The sequence below is a fragment of the Nomascus leucogenys genome, chromosome 8, assembly GCF_006542625.1.
Source record: "Nomascus leucogenys isolate Asia chromosome 8, Asia_NLE_v1, whole genome shotgun sequence".
Lineage (NCBI taxonomy): Eukaryota > Metazoa > Chordata > Mammalia > Primates > Hylobatidae > Nomascus > Nomascus leucogenys.
This window is the reverse complement of record NC_044388.1, coordinates 98,849,242-98,862,139: the sequence shown is the minus strand read 5'-3', so window position 1 is coordinate 98,862,139 and position 12,898 is coordinate 98,849,242. Positions and strand designations below refer to the sequence as shown.

At 41.0% G+C, this 12,898-nt stretch overlaps 1 protein-coding gene across 1 annotated transcript; it reads right to left on the bottom strand.

The window, feature by feature from the left end:
* Positions 1–1,463: 1,463 nt before the first annotated feature.
* On the bottom strand, positions 1,464–12,196 carry LOC115836290 (olfactory receptor 1L4). The gene is made up of 2 exons (XM_030816472.1): positions 12,173–12,196; positions 1,464–2,483 (listed from the first exon to the last, which is right to left on the bottom strand). Exon 2 carries the CDS (start codon positions 2,397–2,399, stop codon positions 1,464–1,466), a length of 936 nt encoding a protein of 311 aa, XP_030672332.1. The 5' UTR covers positions 2,400–2,483; positions 12,173–12,196.
* Positions 12,197–12,898: the final 702 nt, after the last annotated feature.

Sequence of the window (12,898 nt, the reverse complement as noted above, 5' to 3'; positions counted from 1 at the left end):
GAGACGGGGTTTCACCGTGTTAGCCAGGATGGTCTTGATCTCCTGACCTCATGATCTGCCCGCCTCAGCATCCCAAAGTGCTGGGATTACAGGTGTGAGCCACTGTGCCTGGCCCACAACGGGGAAAAGATTTTTGCAATCTATCCATCTGACAAAGGGCTAATATCCAGAATCTATAAGGATCTTAAACAAATTTAAGAGAAAAAAACAACCCCATCAAAAAGTGGGTGAAAGATAGGAATGAACACTTCTCAAAAGAAGACATTTATGCAGCCAACAACATATGAAGAAAAGCTCATAATCACTGGTCATTAGAGAAATGCAAATCAAAACCACATTGAGATACCATCTCATGCCAGTTAGAATGGTGATCATTAAAAAGTCAGGAAACAACAGATGCTGGAGAGGATGTGGGGAAATAGGAATGCTTTTACACTGTTGATGGGGGTGTAAATTAGTTCAACCATTGTGGAAGACAGTGTGGCAATTCCTCAGGGATCTAGAACCAGAAATACCATTTGACCCAGCCATCCCATTACTGGGTATATACCCAAAGGATTATAAATCATTCTACTATAAAGACACATGCACACGTATGTTTATTATGGCACTATTCACAATAGCAAAGACATGGAACCAACCCAAATGTCCATCAATGATAGACTGGATAAAGAAAATGTGGCACATATACACCATGGAATACTATCCAGCCATTAAAAAAAGGATGAGTTCATGTCCTTTGCAGGGACATGGATGAAGCTGGAAGCCATCATTCTCAGGAAACTAACTCAAGGACAGAAAACCAAACACTGTATGTTCTCACTCATAAGTGGGAGTTGAACAATGAGAACACATGGACAAAGGGAGGGGAACATCACACAATGGGGCCTGCCAGGGGGTGGGGAGCTAGAAGAAGGATAGCATTAGGAGAAATACCTAATGTAGATGACAGGTTGATGGGTGCAGCAAACCACCATGGCAGTTGTATACCTACGTAATGAACCTGCACATTCTGCACATGTACCCCAGAACTTTATGTGTGTATATATATGTGTGTGTGTGTGTATATATACATATATACACATATATATGTGTGTATATATACATATATACACATATATATGTGTGTATATATACATATATACACATATATATGTGTGTATATATATGTGTGTGTGTGTATACATATATACACATATATATGTGTGTATATATATGTGTGTGTGTGTGTATGTGTGTATATATATATATACATATATATATATATATATATATATGTATATATATATATATATATAAAGAAACTGAGTGTTTTGCTCCCAGGTTAATTCTTTTACTGATATCCAACACCACTTTTCATGACCTCTTTGAGTGCCATGTGGAAAAGGGTTAGGAAGGAGGATAAACTGATAATAATCTTTTAGGTCATGTCCTGATTTTGACATGCCAACATTTTGTTCTTTCTATGAGTAAATTCTGTCTCTTAATTTCTTCAAACCCCTTTTCATATCTTTGTTCCTCAGGCTGTAGATGAAAGGGTTCAGCATGGGTGTCACTACTGTGTACATAACTGTGGCTACCCGGTCCTTCATCACTGAGTACATGGACAGAGGCCTAAAATAGACATAGATGACACTCCCATAGAACAGGACCACGACAGTGAGGTGGGAGCCACAGGTAGAGAAGGCCTTCCACTTCCCACCTGCAGAGGGGATTCTGAGCACAGTGACGATGATTCGCAGGTAGGAGAAGATGATACACAGGAAGGGGGTCACGATGACAGCTAAGGTCTCAGTCATGACCACCATCTGGCTGGAGGATGTGTCAGAGCAGGAGAGCTTTAGCACAGGCTGGGTGTCACAGAAAAAGTGCTTAATGATGTGAGAGGCACAGAAAGACAAGCAAGACATAAGTAGCACACGGAACAGGGAATGTAGGTTGGAGATGGTGCAAGAACCCAATAGCATGAGTAGGCAATGCCGTGGTTTCATAACCACATCATAGTGTAAGGGATTGCAGATGGCCACCAGCCGATCTATGGCCATAGAGGCCAGCAGGTAGCTGTCAGTGTTTGCAAATGCCATAAAGAAGTACATCTGGACCAGGCAGCCCACATAAGAGATAACCTTTGTCTCTGATAGAAAATTCACCAGCATCTTAGGCACTATGACTGTTGTGAAGCAGATATCCATGAAAGACAAGTTGCTGAGAAAAAAGTACATAGGGGTGTGGAGCCTGGGGTCAGAGTAGATGGCCAGGATGATGAGCACATTCCCCACCACAGTGAGCAGGTACATGATGAGGAAGACGGCAAAGAGAGGTTTCTGCAGCTGAGGGTTGGAAGAGAGGCCCAGGAGGATGAAGCCTGAGGTGCTGCTGCTGTAATTCTTTGTCTCCATGTCTCTGGACTTCCTGGATAGGGTTTAGAGAAGCACTGGGAGAGATGTAAGGGGCAGTTTGACCAAGACAGCTTCTTCCCCAACCTCAAATCTATTTTAAAAATCTTACAGCTATTATACTTTGAAAGAACATTTAATTCTGAAACTACATGGAAACAGATAGTAAAATTCAACAAGGGAAAAAAGTTAAAGGGTGCCAAGCTGTCTTCTAAATTAGAAACCAAATGTTTTCCATGTGCTCATAGGAACTTTGAGTTCTTCTCCTTTCCTTTTGTAAAGATTATTCTGAGGTTGTTTCTTGACCATCTCCTTAGTCTTATCATTGTTTTTTTGGTCCCAGGGGAAGAGGTTGCTAGGTTCTACTTAGAATCAGAATGCTGTCATACAAGGAATCCTATGAATGAAGTTATCTCTTTCAGCTTTCTCTCTTGCTCATAGGTCCACAGACGGTAGTAGTAATTGGGATAGAACAAAACTAAGCAACAGAATTATTCAAGGCTCCTTGGTACTTGAGAATTCAGATAATACTTCCTTTCATCTTCAGAAACAAACATTTCTAATGTTTATTTAAGCCTTTCTCTTTGGCTAATATGATCTGATACTTTATCATCTTTTGGTCCAAGGATACCAGTTAAAATTAGAGTACTCCCAGAAATAGCCTATGTAAGCAAGATTGGTTCTTTGAATATATTAATTTTTCTGATTAAAACACTATGAAGTCCTCATTCTCAACATTCAAACATTGCAGGACTATAAAACATAGACTGTAAGCGTACTATTTCCACAAATATCATGGAAAGAGAAGGCAAAGATAGCCCTATGACCACTATTAAGCTACATTGCTGAGATGGTTGACTGAGTGGGTAACAAAGCATAATTAAAGCATCAGGAGGCATAAGCATTAAACAAGAAAATGTCATTTTTTTGGTGGCATGATTGTGTACCAGAAAATTCAAGATAATTATTTGAAAATCTTTTAAAACCTATGGCAATTTCACCAGTGGCCAGATGTGTTATAAAACTAAAAGTATTAATTATCTTTCTGTATTAGACAAATGTAATGAAGAAAACGTTTCAACTGATAGTGGCAAGAAAGTTTAAGTGATACTTGGAAATTAACCTGAGGGACAAAATAAAAGAATGAGTAAGACCTATCAGAAGAAACTATAATAGAACACAAAATGAATATCTGAATATGTGGAGAACTATACTCCTGAAAAGGAAGACTATATTTTAAAATATGAATCCTTGAAGCAGGGCGAGGCATTGCCTCACTTGGGAAGTGCAAGGGGTCAGGGAGTTCCCTTTCCTAGTCAAAGAAAGGGGTAACAGAGGGCACCTGGAAAATTGGGTCACTCCCACCCTAATACTGCGCTTTTCCAACGGACTTGGAAAACGGCACACCAGGAGATTGTGTCCCGCACCTGGCTTGGAGGGTCCTACGCCCACGGAGTCTTGCTGATTGCTAGCACAGCAGTCTGAGATCAAACTGCAAAGCGGCGAGGCTGGGGGAGGGGCGCCCGCCATTGCCTAGGCTTGCTTAGGTAAACAAAGCAGCCAGGAAGCTTGAACTGGGTGGAGCCCACCACAGCTCAAGGAGGCCTGCCTGCCTCTGTAGGCTCCACGTCTGGGGGCAGGGCACAGACAAACAAAAAGACAGCAGGAACCTCTGCAGACTTAAACGTCCCTGTTGGACAGCTTTGAAGAGAGTAGTGGTTCTCCCAGCATGCAGCTGGAGATCTGAGAATGGGCAGACTGCCTCCTAAAGTGGGTGTCTGACCCCCGAGCAGCCTAACTGGGAGGCACCCCCCAGTAGGGACAGACTGACACCTCACTTGGCCAGGTACTCCTCTGAGACAAAACTTCTAGAGGAATGATCAGACAGCTGAATTTGCAGTCTCATGAAAATCCGCTGTTCTGCAGCCACCACTGCTGACACCCAGCAAAACAGGGTCTGGGGTGGACCTCTAGCAAACTCCAACAGACCTGCAGCTGAGGGTCCTTTCTGTTAGAAGGAAAACTAACAAACAGAAAGGACACCCACACCAAAAACCCATCTGTACATCACCATCATCAAAGACCAAAAGTAGAAAAACCTACAAAGATGGGGAGAAAACAGAGCAGAAAAACTGGAAACTCTAAAAAGCAGAGCACCTCTCCTCCTCCAAAGGAACGCAGTTCCTCACCAGCAATGGAACAAAACTGGATGGAGAATGACTTTGACGAGTTGAGAGAAGAAGGCTTCAGACGATCAAACTACTCCGAGCAACGGGAGGAAATTCAAACCAATGGCAAAGAAGTTAAAAACTTTGAAAAAAAAAATAGATGAATGTATAACTAAGATAACCAATGCAGAGAAGTGCTTAAAGGAGCTGATGGAGATGAAAGCCAAGTTTCGAGAACTATGTGAAGATTGCAGAAGCCTCAGTAGCCAATGCGATCAACTGGAAGAAAGGGTATCAGCAATGGAAGATGAAATGAATGAAATGAAGAGAGAAGGGAAGTTTAGAGAAAAAAGAATAAAAAGAAACGAACAAAGCCTCCAAGAAATATGGGACTATGTGAAAAGACCCAAACCTACGTCTGATTGGTGTACCTGAAAGTGACGGGGAGAATGGAACCAAGTTGGAAAACACACTGCAAGATATTATCCAAGAGAACTTCCACACTCTAGCAAGGCAGGCCAACATTCAAATTCAGGAAATACAGAGAATGCCACAAAGATACTCCTCGAGAAGAGCAACTCCAAGACACATAATTGTCAGATTCACCAAAGTTGAAATGAAGGAAAAAATGTTAAGGGCAGACAGAGAGAAAGGTCGGGTTACCCACAAAGGGAAGCCCATCAGACTAACAGCTGATCTCTCAGCAGAAACTCTACAAGCCAGAAGTGAGTGGGGGCTGATATTCAACATTCTTAAAGAAAGGAATTTTCAACCCAGAATTTCATATCCAGCCAAACTAAGCTTCATAAGTGAAGGAGAAATAAAATACTTTACAGACAAGCAAATGTGGAGAGATTTTGTCACCACCAGGCCTGCCCTAAAAGACCTCCTGAAGGACGCACTAAACATGGAAAGGAACAACCGGGACCAGCCCCTGCAAAAACATGCCAAATTGTAAAGACCATCAAGGCTAGGAAGAAACTGCATCAACTAACGAGCAAAATAACCAACTAACATCACAATGACAGGATCAAATTCACACGTAACAATATTAACCTTAAATGTAAATGGGCTAAATGCTCCAATTAAAAGACACAGACTGGCAAATTGGATAAAGAGTCAAGACCCATCAGTGTGCTGTATTCAGGAAACCCATCTCACGTGCAGAGACACACATAGACTCAAAATAAAGGGATGGAGGAAGATCTACCAAGCAAATGGAAAACAAAAAAAAGGCAGGGGTTGCAATCCTAATCTCTGATAAAATAGACTTTAAACCAACAAAGATCAAAAGAGACAAAGAAGGCCATTACATAATGGTAAAGGGATCAATTCAACAAGAAAAGCTAACTATGTTAAATATATATGCACCCAACACAGGAGCACCCAGATTCATAAAGCAAGTCCTGAGTGACCTACAAAGAGACATAAACTCCCACACAATAATAATGGGAGATTTTAACACCCCACTGTCAACATTAGACAGATCAACGAGACAGAAAGTTGACAAGGATACCCAGGAATTGAACTCAGCTCTGCACAAAGTGGACCTAATAGACATCTACAGAACTCTCCACCCCAAATCAACAGAATATACATTTTTTTCAGCACCACACCACACCTATTCCAAAATTGACCACATAGTTGGAAGTAAAGCTCTCCTCAGCAAATGTAAAAGAACAGAAATTATAACAAACTGTCTCTCAGACCACAGTGCAATCAAACTAGAACTCAGGATTAAGAAACTCACTCAAAATCGCTCAACTACATGGAAACTGAACAACTTGCTCCTGAATGACTACTGGGTACATAACGAAATGAAGGCAGAAATAAAGATGTTCTTTGAAACCAATGAGAACAAAGACACAACATACCAGAATCTCTGGGACACATTCAAAGCAGTGTGTAGAGGGAAATTTATAGCACTAAATGCCCACAAGAGAAAGCAGGAAAGATCCAAAATTGACACCCTAACATCACAAAAGAACTAGACAAGCAAGAGCAAACACATTCAAAAGCTAGCAGAAGGCAAGAAATAACTAAAATCAGAGCAGAACTGAAGGAAATAGAGACACAAAAAACCCTTCAAAAATTAATGAATCCAGGAGCTGGTATTTTGAAAAGATCGACAAAATTGATAGACCACTAGCAAGACTAATAAAGAAGAAAAGAGAGAAGAATCAAATAGACACAATAAAAAATGATAAAGGGGATATCACCACTGATCCCACAGAAATACAAACTACCATCAGAGAATACTACAAACACCTCTATGCAAATAAACTAGAAAATCTAGAAGAAATGGATAAATTTCTCGACAAATACACCCTCCCAAGACTAAACCAGGAAGAAGTTGAATCTCTGAATAGACCAATAACAGGCTCTGAAATTGTGGCAATAATCAATAGCTTACCAACCAAAAAGAGTCCAGGACCTGATGGATTCACAGCCGAATTCTACCAGAGGTACAAGGAGGAACTGGTACCATTCCTTCTGAAACTATTCCAGTCGATAGAAAAAGAGGGAATCCTCCCTAACACATTTTATGAGGCCAGCATCATTCTGATACCAAAGCCTGGCAGAGACACAACCAAAAAAGAGAATTTCAGACCAATATCCTTGATGAACATTGATGCAAAAATCCTCAATAAAATACTGGCAAACCGAATCCAGCAGCACATCAAAAAGCTTATCCACCATGATCAAGTGGGCTTCATCCCTGGATGCAAGGCTGGTTCAACATACGCAAATCAATAAATATAATCCAGCATATAAACAGAACCAAAGACAAAACCACATGATTATCTCAATAGATGCAGAAAAGGCCCTTGACAAAATTCAACAAGGCTTCATGCTAAAAACTCTCAATAAATTAGGTATTGATGGGACGTATCTCAAAATAATAAGAGCTATCTATGCTATTTATGACAATTGGAACATTTGGGAAAAAATAAGCCTAAACTTCTTTGTAACCCATAAATAAAAATAAGTTATCAGATTGGCACTACATTTTTGGGGATCATATCCAAAGGAAAATAGACCTTCACATATACTGAAAGTGTGAATCAGTGTAGGCCTTTTGGCCATCTCTATCAGAGTTGGAAATCTGCATCTCTTTATCCAATGATTCTATTTATACCACTCTATCTTTCAGAAGTAGTCATATTTGTGTAGTACACAGTATGTGTTGCTTGTAATACCAACCAAACCAACCAACCAAACAAAGCAACCCATAGAGGGAACAATCTGAATACATGCATGTAGGTGAAAGACTAAACAATTTATGGTGCAGTTTCTGTTACTCAATAGCATGCACTCTCTAAAGAAATAAGATGGCTAATGTTAGCCAACAATTATTAGCACTCAGTACATGCCACATACTCAGCTAGGTGCTTTGCCTGTTTTTAAAAATCATTGTATTCTCCCCAAATCCTAAGTGATAGGCACTATAATTATTCCAATTTTATAGATTAAAAATTAGAGTTTAGCCAAGTTAAGTGACTTACCAGATCCCGCCATGAGTAAGTGGTAGAGCTGAAATTTGAATTCAGGCAGTCTGATGGCAGAGCTGGAGCCATTTATTGCCGAGTGACGCCATCGCTATTATACCACTGTTTATGATGTTTTACTAAGTGACAAAAGTAAGTTGTAGAACAATGTATATAGAATAATCCTATTTTTGTCACAAAAAATAACTCTTATATGTTGTGTTTATTTTGGTGTGTGTGTTTATGCATATGTGGCTGCCTCTTGAAGTGGGTTGGAGCGAGAAGTAGCTTACATATTTAACTTTATATTACATATATATTTAATGGACGAAAATTGTATATATCTATAGTGCACAACATGTTTTGAAATATGTATACATTGTGGAATGGCTAAGTTGAGCTATTTAACATGTGCGCTCTCTCATATAGTTATCTTTTTTTGGTGTGGTGAGATTATATTGCTTGTATTTAAAAATAATGAACATATGATTTTTTTACATGAATTTTATAATTAAAAGTGTGAAAGTTCTGAACAATTTCATCCCCCAGCCAACTTTTTTCTCTCCATAGATCTATATACACACCATATATTGTACTGGGGCCATACTATCCCTCACAGACTGTTACAATGGATGTTTTTGTGTGTATTGCACTCATGAGAGAATTTCTAAGGCATGGAATAGATTCTGAGGTACAAAATGCAAAGTTGGAATTTATGAACATTGAAAATCTTAATTGATACTTACAACCTGAGACAACTACCCTTCATCCTACTCCTGGGGAATGTATCTATTTGACTCTCTGGACTCTTTCCCCAGTTTCTTCTCTGTCTTTCAGCCTGACTCCTGGGACATTGTGTTTGCTGGGGGTGAAGGGCTATGATTTCCTTTGGACTTGAACTTGGAGTTTCTAAAATCAGTGCGATGTTTGCCTCAGAGGTAGTAGCTTAGTCCCTTCCCGTTTAACTGAATCTGACAACATTGTATATTTTCTCATGCCTTGGGCAAGTCATTACAGTTCTGTATATCTATTAATAAGATGGGGTGTGTGTGTGGGGTAGAGGCTGGTTTTTGTGTGTGTGCTGTTCTTCCCTGCCTGCCACTGTCATTTGGAGACTCAAGTGACAGTTGAGTGACAGTTTGTTAAACCCTAATACACGTGGTTAGTATTATTGCTCACACAATAAACTAGAGAAATGACATTTTAATGATGAGTCTTGTTAGTGGTGGGAAGAACCAGAAGGGACTGGGAGTCTTTCTAAGCCTTTTAAATCACATCTTCTCACCTGAAAAGGTATTTACTCTTTTCCTTGACAGACAGGAAATGTGGACTATTTCTATACTTCTCATCTTTCTCTATTGGAATTTTCACATTGTGGACATTTGTCACGTCAGGTTATTTCTCCTTTCCTTGCTTCCTCGTCATTTGTGTAGTGTCCTTCTCTTAGCCACTGGTCCACATGAAACCAGGGAATACACACTGGCAGCAAGAATGCACTTCCCAGATTGGATAACAATGCTGGGTGGGCAGTGTGCTGGTGGAAAGCTACCCATTATCCATGCTTCTGCTTCTCTGAATGAGCAAAGACAGTTCGAAAGTGACTAAACTGGAAAAATGCAGCTAACATTTATTAGACAGAGCCTGTATTTAACATTCGTCTCATTTAATACTCACAATAACACTATGTTTTATGTACCACTATTTCCCCCTTTATAACAAAGGGGGCTGAAATTCAGAGAGTCGCAGAGCTGGTGAGTGGTGTTTCTAGGATTCAAACCCAGGCACACTGACTGCAAATTATGTTTTAAACTGCTCTATCACACCTCTTCCCCAAACTGTACATGTGTAATAGGGAACAAAGCTGGTGTGTCCTCTGCCAACAGAGGTCGTCTTATTGCCAAGTGCCTTCAGCCTCCTTGGTGACCCACTCCTTCCACTCTATCCTTCGCTCCTACATATTGGAATCCTTTCGATTTCCTTCCTTCCTACTCCCATTTCTGCCTCCCATTCCACAAAGCCATATCCTCTCCTCCTCTCCTAGACTTCAGAGAGGACAGGCTATAGGGGACTTTGCACCTCAGCTCTGTCAGATCTTGAATCAACAACAGTTCTCTGATTTTGCAGCACCAGTACCTGACCTTAGGATCTCTCCTGGGCCCATGTTTTTACTTTTATTTTATTTTATTTTATTTTTGAGATGGAGTTTTTCTCTTGCTGCCCAGGCTGGAGTGCAATGGCACAATCTCAGCTTACCACAACCTCCATCTCCCGGGTTCAAGCAATTCTTCTGCCTCAGCCTCCCAAGTAGCTGGGATTACAGGCATGTGCCACCATGCCTGGCTAATTTTGTATTTTTAGTAGAGAAGGGGTTTCTCCATGTTGGTCAGGCTGGGATCAAACTCCCAACCTCAGGTGATCTGCCTGCCTCTGCCTCCTAAAGTGCTGGGATTACAGGCATGAGCCACCACGACCAGCTGGGCCCATGTTTTTGATAAACCCAGCTTCTCCCTTTCTACTGTCTCCTCTTTGGGAGTCTGAGAACACCTTGATACCTTAAGGTACCTGTAAGACACCCAGATTGGCAGTGTTGAGTCCATAGGCCCCTTTCAGCGGTATGTCCCATTTAGGGATTCTGGGTCTTTCTCTTTTCAGTTCTCTGAAATCTCTTTTTTTTCTGCCTAGTCTTTACTCCTCTATTAGATTAGAGCTTTACCTCCTGTCTCTTGGCTCCAGAGAAGGTGGTATCTCAGCCTAATTTCCCATTTCCTGCTTAGTTTAGGTTGAAAGCTCTTCTGGACACCTTAAGTCCCTCAGATCCGGGATTGAACCCAGTTCCTCCGGCTCATGCTGTTCTCAGCTAGATTCCACTCCATTGTTGGTTTTGTCTTTCTTCTTGGAATCACTAGTTCCTGGGATGCCTGGCTCTGCCTCTGTCTTTCTCGATAATTTCATGAGTTAAAATTTCAAGTTGTCGGTTTGTTGTCTGGTGCCTCACGTACCTGTGACTAGTTAGTATTCATCAGTGCAGCTGTAAACACAGAAACGACATGCTACATATCCTGGTCATAAGGACGGGTCTAGCAATATGGATTCTCAGGGAGCTTTGTTTGCTTTGGAGTCACAGGGCTTTAGATCCCTGTGCCTTCCACCTTTGCCTTTTCAGCATTCCAGAGATAGGGAGCTCAGAATATGCGGAAGTGGCCTAGTTCCTCATGGAACAGATCTATTAGGTTGGTGCAAAAGTTATTGCAGTTTTTGTCATTGAAAGTAATGGCAAAAACCGCAATTACTTTTACACCAACCTAATAGAAACTGTTTTCCTCATCCAGCCTCATCAAGGCTCGAGTTTGCCTTTCCATTTTTTGCTATGTGATAACTGTGGTTCATTGTCCCATTCTCATCCATTAATACATAATGCAATAAGTCTAACCTGCCCTTCCTTATGGACACCACCTAATGAAATACTCCTCAGATGGTGTGGACAGGCTGTCTGGTCTCTCATTCCTTACTATTTTTCTTACTCTCACCTCCAATATATGGGAAGATTCATCACATCTTTGAAGAGCCTAGTGACCAGGGGGTGCCCACAATGTCAGCCTTGGGACACAGAAAACTGAGATGCAGAGAAGCAGCATCCAGTTCCTGATTACAAAACAGATTGACCATTGTGAAGGCAGGCATTGTTTTCCATCTCCTCTTTTCCAGCAACCTTGGAATACTTGGTTTGAATAAAATAGTCTTAGGTTACCCTAAAGCTACCCCAAATTCTGGATATCTTCTTCTCTCTCTAATGTCCGTTTTAAAGGTCAGCCTGGTGGTGTGGTGCGACCTCTGAAATGGGAGCCAGAAGAACAGTGTTCTAGGTCTGACTTTGCTATTGAGCAACTTTCAAACAGTTGCTTAATCTATGAGAGCCTTGGTTTTATTCATTTCAAAGAAGGCAAAAACATCTGGGAAATTGATTTTTCAATGAGGTTGGCTCCATAGAAGGTGGTATCTCAGCTTAATTTCCAATTTCCTGCCTAGTTTAGCAGGAAAAAAACAAAACACAACTCCATGACTATCCACACCCCCCACCAGACTGGCACATTTATTACAGTTGATGAAATTATTTTGATACCTTAAGGTAGTAGAAATGAGACATCTCCAAAATTAACTGTGCTACAGAAATGTGAGGGTGAAATGTGAACCTCCAGGTCATCTTATCCACCCATTGCTCCAGTGATTTGTCATTCTCTGTTTCAGAGTCCCCAAGCAATTGTCTAGTTGCTTGAGTATCTTCTCTGCTGGAGACGCCATGTTCCTTCACTGACATAGTTTTTTCCTTACCCATCTGGTCCTCTGTGCCTTGTGGCACTCCCTGATCTTAAATCCAGTCTGGCATATTCCCTCACAACCATTTCTGATTCCCATGGTGAGCAGAGCACCTCATAACTGGGTTTTGCTATGGCTATTTCACTGAACACAGGGCTGAAAGTCAGGGGACACATTTCTGGTTTCAGCTCCGCCATGAGTTCATGGAGTACTGTCCCATAGCAATCTGCCTCATTTCTATGCTAGTAATGGCAGGTTGTTAAGATGAATTACCTTGCCCTTCCCAGATTTAAAAGTCTAGATTCTAGGCAAATGAATGATTAAAATAAGCCTATTGAGATTCTTTTTGTGAACAATTGCCTTTGCTCTGTCTCAACATACCTTTGGTAGCCATCAGATCCACCAGAAGTACTTCAACTGGGATTTGCTGAAAACAAATCTTGTCTTCCTCAGCTGAGCTGAGAAAGCCCCATCTGGTTGTTTCTGGTCTAGAGATAGCCACTTTATTACAGCTCCTTCCCATGAATATTCT

Bases quoted from the DNA above. Each gene is read 5' to 3' on its own strand.
- LOC115836290 (XM_030816472.1), bottom strand. From the start codon at position 2,399: ATGGAGACAAAGAATTACAGCAGCAGCACCTCAGGCTTCATCCTCCTG.